Source organism: Petaurus breviceps, unplaced genomic scaffold, assembly GCF_028583685.1.
Source record: "Petaurus breviceps papuanus isolate PSGF00001 unplaced genomic scaffold, PetGlider_PUasm1.0 187, whole genome shotgun sequence".
In the NCBI taxonomy this organism is placed as follows: Eukaryota; Metazoa; Chordata; class Mammalia; order Diprotodontia; family Petauridae; genus Petaurus; species Petaurus breviceps.
In genome coordinates, this window is record NW_027185799.1 from 26,837,495 (window position 1) to 26,857,675 (window position 20,181).

Below are 20,181 nucleotides of genomic sequence, written 5' to 3' on the forward strand. Positions count from 1 at the left end.
GACCTGGCCTGAAGCCCAGGGTTTTGCCCTTTTACTAGCCTTGTGACCGTTGGGAAGTAGTTTTAACTCTCTTTAATTATGGTTTCCTCATGTGCAGATGGGGAGAAAATAACACCTGCATTACTTGCCTCCCACAGGGCTGTTGTGAGGATTGTACTTCACCAATTCTGAAAAGTGCTCTAGAGTTTGAAGTTTGTTTTTTGTTTTTAATGAAGGATTAGTGTGATGATCAAGTAAAATCACCTAGTAGAGAACAGCATTTATTAAATGTAGTTTTGAATAGAGACTGGGGTGAATTTCTTAAAATATCAAATTACATCCTGGTATAGTGGAAAGAGGAGACTTGGGTTCAAATTCCACCACTGATCAATACTTCCTAGCTGTGTGACCACAGGTGGAGAAATTACATGACCTCTCAGAGCCCTGGTTTCCTAATGAGTAAGATAAAAATACTTGCACCACCTACCCTCACAGGGTTATCATGAGGAAAGTGATTTGTAAACCTTAACACCATAGAAAACATCAATTGTTGTTATTACATCCATTTAAAGGCTAGAACTGACAGATATCTTGGAGATAAAAAATAAAAATTTAATCCTAATAATGTAAGATATTTGTTTTAATTGCTTACCACCCAGCTCAGTTAAGTGGATATTAGTTGCTGATTTATTGCTTTTAATATGATGAAACACCAAATTTGACATCTAAGTTAGCAATATGATACAAGTACATTTTATCTTTAATTGTAGAGTAGGACATGAATGTCTATATAAAAAGAGACTGTAGCAGATGCCTCCTAGAATCACCCAGTTCTTGTAAACATTGTATTTGTGCAGATTTTCATACTTTGATTCCAAAATTGAGAACAATAAGATTAAAGGCAAATTTAGTAGCCAAAAAAAAATAGTCCAGTTTCACATCCTGCAACATATGGTGTACCTCTCTCTCCTCCCTCCAAGGGGAAAAAAAAACCCTCCCCCCCAAAAAAAGACAAAAACAAAACAAAAAACCTAGCAGCATATTTCCAAAAAAAAAAAAAAAAAAGAAAAAAATTACAAAATGTTTCAGTACTTTCTTCCCCTCCCATCAAAAACCAAACAAAAATAAAGTGCAGCACCCATAAAAGTGTCAAGAAAATAGCCAAGTTCTTCCTTTCTTGTAACAAAACAGCCCTTGGCCTCAGCAGTCTTAACTGAATTATACAGTGTCCATCATTTTCGGTTCATCATCCTCTTTATGAACCACCGAGTTTAAGCTGCAGAGTGCTGTATTTGTACAATACTGAAGATAATCTGGATTCTGGAATGGAGAAATGGAAGAAAAATACAAGAAATCAATTTTGTGAAAGTTGATGCAATAAGACATTTCAGTTTCACTTTGTCTCTTTCAAGAAAAATAAGGATACAATAAACCATTCAACAATTTAGTATCAGCTGATGCATGTGATCTTAATTCCACAACTTTCAAAAACACAAATTGAAAAGAATGTGACAATTTCAGAAATCAATCTTGAATACTTACCTTAACTCATAATATTTTAGCCTAAATAACAAATACCATATTAATAAGTACAGAAAACAATTTGAATTGTAGAAAAACATCGACTAGATAAGGAAAAAAAGAACCCTGTTTAGCAACATAATTTTGTCTGTTTAAACCTTAAAGGTGATATTATTTCTTCCTATTGAGGGCTAATGACCCACATTAAAAATGAAACCAAGAAAACATCATTTGAAGAGCAAGAAAACTCATTTTCAGGTTCTAAAAATTATTTTTACAGAAGGAGAAATAGAAAACATTTCACTTATCTACATCAACATTCAGAATGGAGAACACTCAAGGAACACAACAGGTTTCATTTCATCAATCATTTATAAAATGCCTATTCCATGCAAGATGTGTGCTAAATGGTAAGAATTCAGTTCTATACCACAGCCAGAGTAGGGTGACAGAGATATCAGGGAGAGGAAAAGGAATGGTAAGAGAAGGGATATGGGGCTGCAGAAAAGTGGTACAAAGAGACAGACAATACAATACACAGGAAATTCAATGACTTTGGACAAATATACAACATGATTAGAGATTAACCAAATTAGTATACTTATTAAAATGGGAACATTTTGATAGTCATGAGTGCTCAGAAATCACTCAGTAAAGGAAAGACAGGAATAGTGTAAATGACTACTCCACACGTACCTGTGGTAAGGATTCTAATACACCTATAGATCCAACACCAATGTGGGGAACATGATTCTGAACCGACATAGGTTGAAAACTTTGTGATTGAGAATAGAGTCTTACTCTTGACTTGAACGCTTCAAGTTCATTTTTGAAGGCTTCAAAATAACCCTCTTCTTCAGCCTGGAAAAAAAAATCACCAGTCTATTTAAAAATTTCAAGATTTCCTAATGTTGAGTGGAATGGATACTGGGATTGCAAGGGAGGAAGGGCACTCTTGTTATATAATACACCCCAGCAATCCTTTAGGTTAGAAAACTTGGGTGTCATCCAGTCTCTGCCTAGAACTGTTCAATACAAGCAATTGATTACTTTCTCCTTCACGTTCTACTTTGCAGCCTTGTTATTTGTGTGCACTCTCTTACTGCTGTTTGATTAATAAAGATCTCTGAGGAGACAAAGTGAGGGGGGCGGAGCCAAGATGGCGGAGTAGAAGCACGACCCTCCCGCAGCTCCGGCTTCCACCCTCCCCAATCCATGTAAAAAGGGGACTCTAAACAAACTTTGGAACTGCAGAACCCACAAAATGACACCGAGAAGCTAACCTCCCGCTGAGAACAGCCCGGCAGGCCGGCAGGAATCGGCCAGAGCAGCGCACTGGGAGCCAAGCCCAGCCCCACGCCCGAGGCTTTAGCCCCAGGGCGGGCCTGACCAGCGGCCAGCCAGAGGGACTCCAGATCAGCAGCAGCAGTGGCCGTTTCCAGATTTATCAACACATAGACGCGAAGGACAAGGTGAGAGGCCAGTGCATTCTGGACTTTGGGACCTAGTAAGTGGGAGTGCGTGGCTTTTACCCCTGGGGCAAGAAACCGCTGAGACGCGGGCACAGCCTGCCAGCGCCACGTGGTGGCTTCAGCTCCTGGCCTGCAGAGTGTAGGGGGACCAAGCACCAGTCTGAGGGGGTCATCGCTCTTGCTTTAACCTGCTTGGATCTGGATTGCAGTCTAGGGTGGAGGTCCCAGCTTGCCAGAGCGTGTGGAGACCTCAGAGAGGGCACCCATCTAATACCTCCGGCAGCTGAGAAAACCCCAGCGTCTGGGACGAAAACTCCCCTGTCTGGTGGCAGAGTCCTACTGTGGCAAAAAGCCCAAAAGTCAAATCATTGAGTGGCAAAATGAGCAGGCAAAGGAAACAAAGCAGACAGAAGATTCCAACATTACACTCCTATTTTGGGGATAAGAAGGAGCAAGGCATGGAACAGGAGGAAATCAGTGAAGTCAGAACTCCTGCACCAAAAGCTTCAAAGGAAAATACAAGCTGGTTACAGGCCATAGAGGACCTTAAGAAGCAGATAAGAGAAGTGGAGGAAAAATTGGGAAGAGAAATGAGAACAATGCAAGAAAATTATGAAATGAGAGTCAACAGCCTGACTGAAGAAAATGATACCTTAAAAAACAGACTGACTCAAATGGCAAAGGGGGCTCAGAAAGGCAATGAGGAGAAGAATGCCTTAAAAAGTCGAATTTGCCAGATGGAAAAAGAATCTCAAAAGCTCACTGAGGAGAATCATTGCTTCAGAATTAGACTGGAGCAAATGGAAGCTAATGACTTGATGAGAAATCAAGATGCTGTTAAACAGATCCAAACAAATGAAAGAATAGAAGGCAATGTGAAATATCTCATGGGAAAAACCACTGACCTGGAAAATAGATCCAGGAGAGATCATTTAAAATTATTGGACTGCCTGAGAGCCATGACCAAAGTAAGAGCCTGGAAAGCATCCTCCAGGAAGTTCTCAAAGAAAACTGCCCTGATGTTTTAGAACGAGAGGGCAAAATAGAGGTTGAAAGAATCCACCGATCACCTCCTGAAAAAGATCCCAAAAAGAAAACTCCTAGGAATATTATAGCCAGGTTCCAGAATTCCCAGATTAAGGAGAGAATATTACAAGCAGCCAGGAAGAAACAATTTGAATATTGTGGAAACACAATCAGGATAACCCAGGATCTGGCAGCTTCTACACTGAGGGATCGAAGGGCCTGGAATGTGATATTCCGGAGGTCAAGGGAGCTGAGATGAAAACCAAGAGTCACCTACCCAGCAAAACTGAGTATCCTGTTTCAGGGGAAAATATGGTCATTTAGTGGAATACAGGACTTTCAAGCATTCTTGCTGAAAAAACCAGAGCTGAATAGAAAATTTGACATTCAGATACAAGAAGCAAGAGAAGCACGAGAAGGTAAACAGGGAAAAGAAATCATAAGGAACTTATCAAAGTTGAACTATTTTTTTTTTTAGGCAATTGGGGTTGAGTGGCTTGCTCGGGGTTGCACGGCCAGTTGTTGTTTCTGGGTGTGGTGCTGGGTGTCTGGGCCCGGATTTGATCCGGGTCGTCCTGGCACTGAGGCTGGTGCTCTTGCTTGCTGAGCCACTTGGCCAAAGTTGAACTATTAACATTCCTACATGGAAAAACAATAATTGTAACTTATGAAACTTTTCTCAGTAGTTGAAGGGATTAGAAATATATATATATTATATATATATGTCTTTATATGAGGGTATGCAGGCATATGAATACATATGTGAATGTGTGTATATATGTTTACAGGTATACATAGATAGAGGGCACGGGACCAATTTAACAGGAAGGGATGATACTTAAAAGGTGAAATTAAGAGGTGAGAGGGATATAATGAGAGGAGATGGGGAGAGAAAGAGTGGGGCAACTATCTCATACAGAAGAGGCAAGGGAAAATGGTTACAATGGAGGGGAAGAATAGGAAGGCAAAAGGGAATGGGTCAACCTTATTCCTATTGAATCTGGCTTGAGGAGGGAGGGAAATACACACTAAATAGGGGATCTCACCCTCCAGGAGAATGGGGGGGGAGAGGATATGAGGGGGGATGATGGAAGGGAGGGCAGGCTGGGGGGGAGGGAAGTTGGAAGCACCCACTTTTGAAAAGGGACAGGATCAAAGTAGAGAATAGAACAAGTGGGATGTGGGATAGGAGGGAGGGAAATATAGTCAGTCTTTTACAATACATCTGCTATGTTATTGTTTTGCATTAGCCACACATGTACAACCTATACTGAACTGCTTATCCTCCCAGTAAAGGGTGGGTGATAAGGGAGGAAGGGAATGAATCTGGAATTCAAAGTTTTAAAATAAAATGTTTAAATATATATATACTATTATCAATATTGTTTTACATGTAATTGGGAAATATAGAGATCCACCATGCCCTACTGGAAAAGTTGAAACGGGTATGGGAGAAAATATGGGAGAGAGCAGATCAGAGGTGGGGATATCCTGTGGGACTGCTGTTTTGGGGGGATGGGAGGGGGAAAAACGGGGAGAAAATTTGTAACTCAAAATCTGGCGGAAACGAACGATGTAAATCAGAAGTTAATAAAGCATTTAAAAAAAAAAAAGATCTCTGAGGGCAGGCATATTGTTTCATTTTTGTATCCCCAGCTCCCAGTGAAGTAATAAAAAATTCACATTCAAATTGTTTTCAAGTTTACAAATATCTCTCTTCACAACAACCCCAGTAATAGGGAGGCAGTTCAAGGACTATCCCCATCTTAGGGATGGGAATACTTGCCCAGAGTCACACAGCTAGTAAGTTTCAGAGAATCTGAAACCATGTCTCCTGACTCTAAGTCATGCACACTCTCCATTGCATTAAGCTTCCCTGAGAAATTGAAGGCTAGAGAGACTAACACCTGGCCTCCTGCAGAGAGGATCTGAAGATTCAGGGAGACAAGTCCTTCAATCAGCAGCTTTAGGATGGCTGGGAGTACTTATTACTGCAAAGGCCTTCCCTAGATGGGGTTCCTAGCAGGCTAAAGGAAAGCACAAGACCTTAAGAAAGCTCCTTCTTGCTCTTCCTTAAAGCATGACTGTTGAGAAGTCAGTAGAAGATCTTAAAAGTTGATACTTGGTGGTTTTTCCTCAAGCCTGTTTCCACCCTGTCCTGTACTATAAAAGTAAGCAGCCCTTCTCGGTGCTGACACCCCCAATACAGGAGGATGAATTAAACCTTCTGTTCTTAATGTGGCAATAGCATGATCTAAAAATTTGCTGTATTTTCCCCAAACCAGCCTATCTTGGCATGCATATCCTTTTTGGACCCTAAAATTCACCCTTTGCATCCAAAATCATTTCAACCACAAACTCACCTTTATTCTCTTATGGGTTTTCTTAAAACTTCTTTCCCAAATTTTCTTTCATGTTCTTTATGTAATTTTTCTCTTTAAAAATTGTACTGAAACTTTTTCTTCCCTTCTTGACCATGATAACACTTCACAATGTCACCCTGCTTCACCTACACCCAAAAGAACCCTCGTATCAAAGACACACTGTTAACTTTTTTCATATTTTTTATACACTTCTGAATGGGTGTTTTATTTGTCATATTTACTTTACAACCACACCCTGGAGAAAATAGATATCTTTTATGAATCCTCCTCATTGTCTTTGAGATCCCAGTATCTTCCATCTGTCCCATTATTGGTGCATATTTTTCTTTCAACCCTTCAAAGTTACTTACAAAATAGATGAGGATACATACAAAATCACAGAATTTTAGATCAGTGTTCATCTAAGAAGTACTCATAGAAAAAAAAAGAATCTCCACTAACACATATCTACTAAGTGATCCTTCAGTTTCTATGTGAAGACTCTAACGTGAAGGAAATCACTCCATCCTGAAGCAGCCCCTTCTACTTTTACACATCAAGAAATTGTGATTTTTTTTCCTCAAGCTTCAATGTTTCTTTGCAACTCCCCCTCATTCCTCCTGATTCTGTCCTCTAAAGCCAAACATAAGAAGTTTTATCTGCAACTCAGTTCACAAATCCCTTGAAATTTATCCCTTTGTGAGTCCATGGGCCCTAAGCAAAGAATTCCTGTTCTAGAATGATAGATTTTCTCTTCCCTGCTCATAGTATGTCCCCCACTTCTTTTGAAGTCTGTATTTCCATTTTGCCCCTCCCCAGGTCTAGCCCCATCATTCTGGTGCAGCACAGAATTCCCTGTCTGGCTAACCCTCCCTTCCTACAAATGAACCTGATACCTCTCATATCTAACCCTGTTTCCACTCTTTCAGGTCCTAGTTAATTAGGTAGCTAGAAATAAAAAAAATGTGATCTGGGCCTAACAGATACTAGATAATTATCCTTGGCTTTCCCTACTCCCTAGTAAACTGCGACATGTCTTAGTCCTCATCTCTGGAGACAGATTTTGTAGACTACAATGTTCACAATAACGAAAGAAAAAGATCCTCATTAAATTTGTTCTTACTTTTATGTAGGAATTTTCATTTGGGTGATATTGTAGATAAACTATGAATTTCCCACCACCAGTTACTAGTCATTTTGGTTAGTGTCTAAATCTACAACATTGTAAAGATCAAGACCAGTCACGATTTGAATTATCCACATGTCTCAAAACTTGGTTTATGTTTCATAGCACAAACCTAGTGGGCTTCCCTTAAATCTACAGAATAACAAGTACAAGATTCTAGTGCTACATTTCTCTTTACCTTTCCCCTGCTTTCCCCCTCTCCTGCCCCCAACAAGAAGAATCCTTTCAATGCCACTGTCACCAATGATTCCACCAAAGCCTTTGACCGGGTTATCCCAGATGCTACAACCTACCTAAAGTTTCCATTTAACAATCTCTTTTAGCTACTTACTTTGGCTTTCTGGAAAAATAAACGAAAACACCCTCGTGGATCCACATTACAGTTTTTGGCCATTTCCATAATAAACTGCATTACGACAGCTTGATGTGCTACTTGTTCCATTAGAGCTCCTTTCTGAAAGTAAATTGATTGAACTTATAAGCAACTCCAACAAAAATATAGTTAATATGTGTCTACTAAAATGGCATAATGCTTTGCATTTAGAGGCATTTTAGTCTGTGCCCTTTGTTACCTATCATATATCTAATATTGTATGATTTTTAAGTACCTTAGTTTTTGACCAACAAACCTGTTTATTAGCTTAACTAAATCTAGTCAGTAATACTGATTTAAGTCAATATTTAACTACTGCTTGGATGTAAAAAATTGTTTATTATATAAATTGCAATAAAGGTGATTTTGAAAAGCCATACCTTTCTAAAGAATGTTTTCATTTATCACCTAGAATATGAATGAAATCAACTCTCCTTTACAATTATGTTTAAATGAATTCTGGAAACACATGTGGGACTTCCAATTTATTGACCATGAGTGTCTCTTCAATATAGATGCAAAAATACAAAACCAAAGAAGCTAATAAACAAACCAAAGTATTTCCAAGTTTTCAGAAAGTTTACACAATACCTTTTCAGCTTCTAGATGAAAACACCACAAGATGAGATATTTAGCAGTTTCTTCACACACAAGGTATGGCTGGTCAGACAAGAATCTCTGACTATCATCCCATCGACTTAGCATACCTGTAAAAAAAAAACCCACTGTAAATGACAAACACTTTTTGTCTCTGTGGGATGAAGTGACATTTAAAAATTATATCATTTTAAATGGATACTAAACATTATTAGAGAAAATAGAAAATAATTCAGTGGGTAAAAACAGCCTAGCTTTCTAATTGCTTACTTGTGTTTGTGCAGGTCAAGATAACATTTTAATATGCATAAAACTCTCTTCAAACAGATGCATATTGCTATAGAAATCATTCAGCCGGTACAATGTCTTACAATTCAAATCTTAATCAGGTCAAACTAAGTAGGATGGAATTAAACATTGTGGAGTAGGAGACCGAACTCTAGACTTCAAGTCAGGAAGACCATGAGTTCAGATCCTATCTCATCATTAGATGTGTGACACTAGGGAAGTCACTTAATCTCTCCATGCTTCAGTTTCCTCAGTAAAATGAGGGGGTTGGAGTCTATGGATTTTAAAGTCCTTCCCAGACCTAAAGCTATGATCCTAAGTTGTTTCAACCATTTGAAGAGGTTAGATTTTCCTCAATGTCCAGCTAACAAAACTGTGCATATAAGCAAAAAAGAAATTAAAGTCTCATGGATCTAGATTTGACATGTATGATACTAGCATAATTATCTCCATAGCATAAATGGAGAAATTGAGACTCAGAGATTAAGTGACTTGTTCATGGTCAAAACTGAGACCATTTCTCAAAGATTTGCAGATAGGGGTGGAGCCAAGATGGTGGCATAGAAGCAGGGAAACTCCCTGCACTCCCCCCATAAACACCTCAAATACCTATTAAAAATTACTCCAACCAAACTTTAGGGTTACACAACCCACAAAGTGACAGAGAGAAACAAACCTCCTGCTGAAGACAGCCCAGCAGGCTAACAGGAAGGGTTCATCACAGCCAGCTGGGGGCAGAGCCCAGCCCCTGTGAGCCCAAAGTTTTAGCCTCAGGGTAGCCCGCCCAGCTGCGGCTAGAGGGTCTTCAAGAGAGTGGGTCACCAGCAGCTGTGGTGGTTTCAAGAATTATCAACCCACAGACGTCAAAGACAAAGTGAGAGGTCAGTGTAAACTTTGAGAACAAGGAGTCCAGGAGTGCGGTCTGGCCTCTGCCCCCTGCCCCCAGAGGGAGAAATGGCTGAGGTGCGGTGGTGCCAAATGGCTGCTTTAGAGCTCCTGGCCTGTAGATTGTAGGGGGACCAAGAAACCATTATGAGAGGTAATTGCTCTTGCTTTAACCTGCTTAGATCTGGATTGCTATGTAGGGTGGAGATCCCAGAGTAGGCGACCAGTGAGCCAGAGTGTGTGGAGGCTTCAGAGAGGGCGGCCAACTAATAGCTCCAGCAGCTGTGAAAGCCCCAGCAATTTGGGCTGTGGCAAAAAGCTCAAGTCAAGTAAATGAGTGGCAACATGAGCAAGTAAAGGAAGTAGAGCAATCTGACTGGACTCCTTTTTTGGGGACAAAAAGGATCAAAGCATGGAATGGGAAGAAGACAACAAAGTCAAAACTTCTGCACCAAAAGCTTCCAAGAAAAATATGAACTGGGGTGGCTAGGTGGCGCAGTGAGTAGAGTGCTGGCCCTAGAATCAGGAGGACCTGAGTTTGTATCCGGCCTCAGACACTTATCACACCCAAACAAAAAACCTAGCCGTGTGACCTTGGGCAAGTTACTTAAACCGAACTGCCCTCCAAAAAGCAAAAAAAAAGAAGAAAAAAGAAAAAGAAAACTATGATTACGGGCCATGGAGGAGCTTAGGAAGGATTTTGAAAACCAAATAAGAGAAGTGGAAGAAAAATTGAGAAAAGAAATGAGAATGATGCAAGAAAATCATGAAAAGAGAGTCAACTGAAGAAAACACCTTAAAAAATAGATTAACTCAAAGAGGCTCAAAAAGCCAATGAGGAGAAGAATGCCTTAAAAAGCAGAATTTTCCAGATGGAAAAAGAATCTCAAAAGCTCACTGAAGAGAATCATTCCTTCAGAATTAGATTGGAGCAAATGGAAGCTAGTGACCTTTACGAGAAATAAAGATGCTGTTAAACAGATCCAAACAAATGAAAAAATAGAAGGCAATGTGAAATATTTCACTGGAAAAACCACTGACCTGGAAAACAGATCCAGGAGAGATCATTTAAAAATTATTGCACTACCTGAAAGCCATGATAAAAAAAAAATAACCTAGAAATCATCCTTCAAGAAATTCTCACCAGAGAACAAAATAAAGGTTGAAAGAATCCACTGATCACCTCTTGAAAAAGATACCAAAAAGAAAACTCCTAGGAATATTACAGCCAGGTGTCAGAGTTCCCAGATCAAGGAGAAAATATTACAAGCAGCCAAGAAGAAACAATTTGAATATTGTGGAAACACAATCAGGATAACTCAGGATCTGGCAGCTTCTACACTGAGGGATAAAAGGGCTTGGAATATGATATTCTGGAGGTCAAAGGAGAAGGGATTAAAACCAAGAATCACCTACCCAGCAAAAGTGTGTCATGTTTCAGGGGAAAAAAAAATAGTTATTCAGTGAAATAGAGGACTTTCAAGCATTCTTGAAAAAAAAAAAAAACAGAGCTGAATAGAAAATTTGACAAATAGATACAAGAAGCAAGAGAAGCATGAGAAGGTAAACAGGAAAAAGAAATCATAAGGAACTTATCAAAGTGGAACTATTTACATTCCTACATGGAAAAACAATAATTATAACTTATGAAATTTTTCTCAGTATGAAAATAGTTGAAGGGAATAGAAATGTGTATATATATATGTATACATAAATATATATGTCTATATAGGAGGGTATATGAATACATATGTGAGTGTGTATATATATGTGTACAGGTATACATAGACAGAGGGCACAGGATCAATTGAACAGGAAGGGATGATACTTTAAAGGTGAAATTGAGAGGTGAGAGAGGAATATAATGAGAGGAGATGGGGAGAGACAGAATGGGGTAAATTATCTCATATAGAAGAGGTAAGGGAAAATTGTTACAATGGAGGGCAAGAACAGGAAAGCAAAAGGGAATGGGACAACCTTACTCTCATTGAATTTGGCTTAGGGAGGGAATGACATACACACTAAATAGGATATCTCGCCCTACAGGAGAGTAGGGGGGAAGGGGATAAGAGGGAGGATTATGGGGGGTGGGGACAGTTTCAGGGGGAGGGAAGTTAAAAGCACACACTTTTGAAAAGGGACAGGGTCAAAGTAGAGAATAGAACAAGGGGGGGGGGGCTGGATAGGATGGAGGGAAATATAATCAGTCACAATATATCCACTATGGAAATGTTTTGTGTAGCTACAGGTATACAACCTATATTGAATTGCCTATCTTCTCAGTAAGGGTGGGTAAAGAGAGAGGATGGGAAAGAATCTGGAATTCAAAGTTTTAAAATCAAATGTTAAAATATATATATATATATATATATATATATATATTTTTTTTTTTTTACATGCAACTGAGAAATAAAATATACAGGCACTGGGGTATAGAGAACCATCTTGCCCTACTAGAAAGTCAGAGGGGAGGGATGGGGGAGGATATAGGAGAGAGCAGACTGGGGGAGGGGGTATACAGTGGGATCGCTGTTTTGGGGTGGTGGGTAGGGTTTCGAAAGACAGGGAGAAAATTTGTAACTCAAAATCTTGTGGAAAGGAATGATGTAAACTAAAAATACATATAAAATTTAATTAAAAAAAGATTTGAAGATAGTTAAATAGCTCAGGATTAAGGATTCAACTAAATCTTAGTTATGTAGTCTTAAAGAAAAAGCGACATAGTGTTATTTAAAGACAAAGCAGCAGAGTGTTGTAGAAGTCACATTGGATTAAGAGGCAGAATTTGAATCAGCTAGAGTTTCAGTCTTTGCTACTTATGTGACTTTAGACAACTCATAATATGAACTTCAGTTTTCTTCTCTGAAAAACAAAATGGAGTGGGGGGAAGGCTGCCAAAGTTCTTCTTATCTCTGTACTGAATGGCACTATCTAAAATTTCAGAGGAAGGAGAGATTACTTCTGTTAGAAGAGTATCAGGGAAAACTTAATGGAAGAAGAACTTGAGCTGGGGCCTAGATGAACAGGTGATAGGAGTCTGAACAAGGAAGCAGAATAAAATCATATAAAAAGCCAACACATCTGAAGTCCCAGTTCCAGCCTTGCCATTAAACAGCTGTATAACTTTGGACAAGTCACCCACTCTCTGGGAAACTTGGTCTCTTTACCTATAAAATAGGTCAATAATCTCAGGTTCTTTGAAGGTTCAGGGAAAAGAAGCATTTAGCAAACTCATCACAAAAAACAACTCACAATGTATAAGAGAGAAAACCAAGTCAGTAAATTTAAGCCCCATCAGTCACATAGTTATGACCTGGGGTCCAGATGCTTGACTGGTTTTTGCAGCAAGAATGGCTAATATTTATTGAACTAAAGGTCAGGATCAAGGTAGCCTCTCCACTATTTTTTTGCCCACTCCTCTTATAATTTCACTAAAGGAAAAGGCATCTATGACAGCTGAGCTAAACCAAATAATTTGCTTCTTGATCTCATTAGATTATCTACCATGGATTCAATTATCTCTATGAAGACAATTTTCAGATTTTTCTATTCAACTCTAACCTCTCTCTTGACTTCCAGTCTCTTGTTTCCTACTGTCTATTGCACTTTTTGAACTGGATGTTCCATAGACATCTTAACATCTCAAAATGTTCAAAAACAGCTATTTCAGCATGTCCAAAACTGCACTTATTATCTTCTTTCTCCCCTTCCCCCAAACTTCCCCTCATCTTGAAACATGGTTTTTATCTCCACCATTATCCCAAGTATACTAATGACCTCCTAACTAAAACCAGTATTCTTTTTGTCTTCCCCTTCTATACCAGTCCATATCATATGACCCCTTTGTCCAATCCCTCTTTCTTGATATTTTCTCTGCTCCTTCAGTTTGTATAATACTGTACTTTGATAGGACTCATATTGTTCTGACTACTTCTGTCTCCTTTGCTGCTTCCTCATCCTATTTCTTCCCATTAGGGATTGATAATTTCTCCCCCCCTCCCCCAATCATATTCTCTCCTTTGGTGATCTTATCTAATCTCGTGACTTTTATAGTCACTTTTTGCATGAACCCCAAATCTTTCTCCACCCATAATCTTTCCTCAGAGCTCCAGTGCTATATTTCCAACTGCCAAGTGTTTACCTCCCCTGGATTCCCTGTTAACACTTCAAACTTGACATGTTCCAGTATTAACTAACTACCTTCCCCTTAAAAACCTAACTTTCTCACCACCTGTTCTATTTCTGTTGCTGACACCATCACAGAAAGCCTGTTATCCAGGCTTTTAAAGTTGGAATCACCCTTGACTCTGTCCTCCCTTCCCATATTGGCTGGAAGTGGAAATGGTTGCCAACTCCTATTAATTTTAACTCTGAACTATCTCATACTCTCTCCTTCACACTATCATTGTAAACACCCTAGCTTAGGCTTTTACCTCTGAGAATAATAAATTTTAGAGCTAGAAGGACCTCTAGAGATCATATAGTATATTCCCTTTATTTTATAGCTGAAGAAATGGAAGCCTAGAGAATTTACGTGATATATCTAAGATTACAAATATATGAGAGGCAGAGACAAGATTAAACCCAGGTCCTCTAATTCCTGTATTTTCCCCACTATATCACGTTACCTACAATATTGTTTTAATAGCCTTCTAACTTATCTTCCTGCCTCTGGTCTATACTTTTTCCTACCCATCCTTCATATTACTAAATGTCTAAATAAATCACCCAACGTATCATTCTGATGTCTCTCCTTTGCTTAAACATTTTTAGTGGCTCACCACTTTTTGAATAAGGTAAAAACTCTATTCTACTCCATTGGCCATATTCTTAACATTTATCTTTGCTGCTGCTACCAGAAACCATGATCAAAGGTTTTAATCCTTTTATGTCCTAAACTCCAACTCTGGAGCCCTATTGTCTCACTGGGAGCACCTCCCAAGGACCAGGCAGTCCCCTATTTAGAAATGTTGAATGATTCAATAGTGCCTACTAAATAAAATAAAAACTCTTTATTCTATTCCTTAGCCATCTTCTTGTCAGCTACCTTGCTACCCAAAAGTATCTCTATCCTATCTCTACCTTTCTAGTTTGGGAACTAAAATCAAATGATCTGCAGGTGGCTTCCCTGTCTAAAGTCTCTCCCACTACAGCTTACCCTCTACTCAGCCACCAAGCTGATCTTCTTAAAAGTGCAGGTCTGACCTTGTCACTTTCCTATTCAATAAACTCCTGTGTCTCCCTATTATCTCCAGGATCAAATATAAAATCCTTTGTGCTTAGCTAGCACATAGTAGGATTAAATGCTTGTTGACTTGACCCCTCGGTGCCTCAGGCAGCTCTCTAAGACTGAAAGTTACAGAGTAGGTATCAATCTACATTGGTAAAGGCAGTTTCCTCTTTGGGAGTTCCCTATGCCAATTAAATCAATGGTGCAGTCCAAAAAATCTGTGTGTGTGGTTTTCCTCCTTCCCTCTCTATTTCCAATTTAAAGTGCCCTCATCAGACTTATGTGGATCCAGAAAAATGTATTTCTACTAGTTTTTGGGTATGCTACATCTCTGGTCAAAAGCCAAATGTCCCCCTATTTTAGTTTTAATCACATTTTCTCATGAGAATTTAATAAAATTATTATTTACTTTAAAAATATTATTTCTGACAGTGAGGGATAGTGGATAGTTACTGACAGTGGAAGGAATGGATAGCTGGTCCACAAGCCAACTGACCTGAAGTTAAGTATTCCTTCTGACACATACTGGCTTTGTGACCTTGAGCAAATCACTGAACCTCTCTGTGCTCTAGACAACTCTCTAAGATTATCAATTGTGAGATGAGAAAGAGTTGACTTACATTAGTAGCTAGAATTTCCTCTTCTGTGAGTTCCCTACACCAATGAAATCACAGGTCCAGTTCCTGCATACATTGTTATTGCTATCCTTTGTTTTTACATACCTTCATTTTGGAATATATCTCCCTCTCTCTACTCTCATTACTTGTAACAAAGAATAAAAGAAAAGAAAGTGAAAAAAAGCAGCCCAGCAAAACCAACCAATATATCTGCTGATACAAATATATGAGATGTTCCCTACCCATAGTTCTGTAGCTCTGCAATGAAGGAAGTTACTTCTCCTGAACACCTATCTAGGACCAAATTTGGTCATTATAATTACATGGGGTTCAGTTTTATTTTGGGTTTTTGGTTCTGGGGAATGGTTCATGGGTTTTATATGAAATAATATTCTTAAAGTGCTTTGCAAACCTTAAAGCACTGTACAAATACTATTGTTATCATATATTTGTCACTCTAGCTTCTAAATCGGCGGTTTACTTTCCAAATCTAATTCTATCTTATATTTGTACAATTGACAGTAGTGATGAAAACACTACCTCTAAGATAGAATCTTTTCCTTCAGACTTTAAAAGTCCATAGCAATGCTTTCTGATGTGGTCATTTGTCTCCCCCTCCCTTATTTCACTTCTGCCCACTCCCCTTGTACAAGTTTTTAAAGACTCTATCATATCCCAGATAACCACCCCAAGCAGGCAGCAAACATTTCTACTGCTCCTGTCAGGTTACAAGCAGTTGCTTCAGCAGAAAGTTATGAATCACTAGCACTCAGGCCTTTTTCTTCTAAGTATTAGTAAAAGACATCTTTGCTATGGCACTTGTGGATCTACTAAATCTTTCTTCCTTGAATTCGAGGAGTTGCTTCCTCCTCACAGAATTTAGCTCTACCTCTAAGAAGAATGTCATGCCTGCCGTATAGCTTGCTCAGTGTTCCTTTACTCTATTCTTTGCGTCACATTTATCTATCTTTCAGCTTCTGGCCACAAAGTTATGCTGTTTTCTTATTTCTCTTTGCTTTTCCTTCTTTCTGGGAAAACTTCATTTTCTCCGAGAAGCTGGAAAATAGACAACGCTTTCACCTTTTTCTATGATTCAGCAATGGCAGAAACAAATGCAGTACATTCTCTGAATGTAGCTGTAAAATTCTCCTTTCCCTATATACTTGTTGAAAGTCCCTTAGTTCTCAGCTGCTCTTATGGCTAAATGTTTGATGAACAGAAGCTCAGTCACCCCACATAATGACCTGTTTTGCACTTTTCTTTTTTTTAACTTCAATTTATTAATTTGTTTGTTTCCTTTTAGTTTACAGGATTCAATTCCACAATTCCTTGAATTTCACATTTTGTCCCCCTCCTTCCCCTCCCCCCCATGGCGGCTTATTATCAAGTATAGGATCTGTAAATACTTTCACATTATACAATGGTCAGGTTATAAGGATGGATTGTACCAGTTGGAATGAAAAATGGTAAAGAGGACATAAAATCAAATAAGAGAACGAAAAAGATCAGGTATTTTGCTTCCACCTGGATATAAATTTAGTTCTTTCTAGCTCTTTCTCTGGATGCACGTTTTTCTCTCCATCATGCGTCTTTTGGGATTGACTTATATCCCTGTATTGTTGAGAAGAGTCCAGTCTATCAACGTTGGTCATCACACATACGTTGTGTCTGTAATTGTGTACAAATTCCTCCTGGTTCTACTCTTCTCACTCAGCATCAGTTCTTTTAAGCCTCTCCAGGTAAATATGAAGACTGCCTGCTCCCCGTTTCTTATGGTGCAATAGTATTCCATAACATGTATATACTACAACTTGTTCAGCCATTCCCCAACTGATGGCACCCCCTTAATTTCCAATTCTTTGCCACAACAAAAAGAGCTGCTATAAACATTTTTGTACATATGGGTCTTTCTCCCATTTCTATAATCTCTTTGGGATATAACCCTAGGAGTGGTATTGCTGGATCAAAAGGTATGAAAGTATTTATAGCCCTTTGGGCATAATTCCAGAATAATTCCAGATTGCTCTCCAGAAAGGCTGGATCAGTTCACAACTCCACCAACAATGCATTAGTGTTCCACTTTGCCCACATCCTCTCCAGCATTTGTCATTTTCCTGTTTTGTCATCTTAGCCAATCTGACTGGTGAGATGTGGTACCTCAGAGTTGTTTTGATTTGCATTTCTCTAATCAATAGTGAATTAGAGCATTTCTTCATGTGCTTCTAGATAGCTTTAATTTCTTTCTCTGAAAACTGCCTGTTCATATCCTTTGACCATTTATCAATTGGGGAATGACTTGTATTCTTATACATTTGACTCAATTCTCTGTATATTTTAGAGATAAGTCCTTTGTCATAGACATAGGTTGTAAAGATTCTTTCCCAATTTCCCACCTCCCTCTTAATCTTGGTTACACTGGCTTTATTTGTATAGAAACTTTTCAATTTCATGTAGTCAAAATTATCCATTTTACATTTTGTAATGTTCTCTAATTCCTGTTTCGTCATAAAGTCATTCCCTCTCCACAAGTCTGATAGGTAAACTATTCCTTGTTTTAGCAGACTGCTTACAGTATCAACCTTTATACCTAGATCATGAACCCATTTAGACTTGATTTTGGTATATGGTGTTAGATAATGGTCTATGTCCAGTTTCTGCCATACTATATTCCAGTTTTCCCAGCAGTTTTTGTCAAACAGTGAGTTCTTATCCCAAAAACCAGAGTCTGGGGGTTTATCAAACAATACATTACTGTAGTCGTTGACTTCTGAATCTTGTGTGCCTAATCTATTACATTGATCCACTTCTCTATTTCTAAGCCAGTACCAGGTAGTTTTGATGACTGCTGCTTTATAGTACAGATTGAAATCTGGTAAAGCTAGTCCACCTTCCCTAGCATTTTTTTTCAATAATTCCCTTGATATTCTGGACCGTTTATTCTTCCAGATGAATTTTGTTACTATTTTTTCTAACTCTATAAAGTAGTTTTTTGGTAAATTAATTGGTATGGCACTAAATATATCGTTTAATTTAGGTAAAATTGTCATTTTTATTACATTAGCGCAACCCAGCCATGAGCAATTGATATTTTTCCAATTAGTTAGATCTGACTTTATTTGTGTGAAAAGTGTTTTGTAGTTATGATCATACAGGTCCTGGGTTTGTTTTGGCAGGTAGATTCCCAAATATTTTATAATGTCTACAGTAACTTTAAATGGGATTTCTCTTTCTACTTCTTGCTGTTGAATTTCATTGGAAATATATAGGAATGCCGAGGATTTATGTGGGTTTATTTTATATCCTGCAACTTTGCCAAATTTTTTCATTGTCTCAAGCAGTTTTTTACTTGATTCTCTAAGTATATCATCATATCATCTGCGAAGAGTGATAGCTTGGTCTCTTCTTTGCCTAACTTGATTCCTTTGATTTCTTTTTCTTCTCTAATTGCTACTGCTAACATTTCTAGTACCAGATTGAATAAGAGGGGTGATAGTGGACACCCTTGTTTCACCCCTGATCTTATGGGAAATGCTTCCAGCTTCTCCCCATTACATATAATACTTGCTGATGGCTTTAAATAGATGCTACCTATTATTTTAAGGAAGGCTCCATTTATTCCTATACTTTCTAATGTTTTTAATAGGAATGGATGTTGTATTTTGTCAAAAGCTTTTTCTGCATCTATTGAGATGATCATGTGGTTTCTGCTAGTTTTATTGTTGATATGATCAATTATACTGATGGTTTTCCTAATATTAAACCATCCTTGCATTCCTGGAATAAATCCTACCTGATCAAAGTGTATTATTCTTGAGATAAGTTGCTCTAGTCTTTTGGCTAGTATTTTATTTAGAATTTTTGCATCTATATTCATGAGGGAGATTGGTCTATAATTTTCTTTCTCTGTTTTATCTCTTCCTGATTTAGGTATCAGTACCATATTTGTGTCATAAAAAGAATTTGGTAGGACTCCTTCTTCACTAATTTTCCCAAATAATTTGTAGAGTATTGAAATCAATTGTTCTTTAAATGTTTGATAGAATTCACTAGTGAATCCATCTGGCCCTGGAGATTTTTTCCTAGGGAGGTGATTGATGGCTTGTTCAATTTCTTTTTCTGAGATGGGATTATTTAAGTAATTTACTTCCTCTTCAGTTAATCTGGGCAACTTGTATGTTTCTAAATACTCATCCATTTCCCTAAGATTGTCAAATTTATGTGCATACAATTGGGAAAAATAATTCCTAATTATTGTTTTGATTTCCTCTTCATTGGAGGTAGATTCACCCTTTTCATTTTTGATACTCATAATTTGGTTTTCTTCTTTTATTTTTATCATATTGACTAAGGGTCTATCAATTTTGTTGGTTTTTTCATAAAACCAGCTCTTGGTTTTATTTATTAGTTCAATAGTTTTCTTAATTTCGATTTTTTAATCTCTCCTTTAGTCTTCAATATTTCTAGTTTAGTATTTAATTGGGTATTTTGAATTTGTTCTTTTTCTAGGTTTTTTAATTGCATGCCCAATTCGTTGAGCTCCCTTTTCTCTAATTTAATCACGTATGCACTCAGGGATATAAAACTTCCCCTAAGAACTGCCTTTGCTGCATCCCACAGATTTTGGTATGTTGTCTCATTATTATC

General features: G+C 38.2%; 1 protein-coding gene across 1 annotated transcript in view; it reads right to left on the reverse strand.

Annotated features, from left to right (window-relative positions):
- Positions 1–577: 577 nt before the first annotated feature.
- Positions 578–20,181, reverse strand: part of CDC37L1 (cell division cycle 37 like 1, HSP90 cochaperone) — a 38,063-nt gene continuing 18,459 nt past the window's right edge. Inside the window, exons 4-7 of the mRNA XM_069090786.1 lie at positions 8,512–8,627; positions 7,879–8,001; positions 2,197–2,361; positions 578–1,299 (exon numbers count right to left, since the gene is read on the reverse strand). Coding sequence (XP_068946887.1) covers positions 1,198–1,299; positions 2,197–2,361; positions 7,879–8,001; positions 8,512–8,627 — 506 coding nt within the window. The 3' untranslated portion in view covers positions 578–1,197. The remainder of the gene's footprint in view (positions 1,300–2,196; positions 2,362–7,878; positions 8,002–8,511; positions 8,628–20,181) is intronic.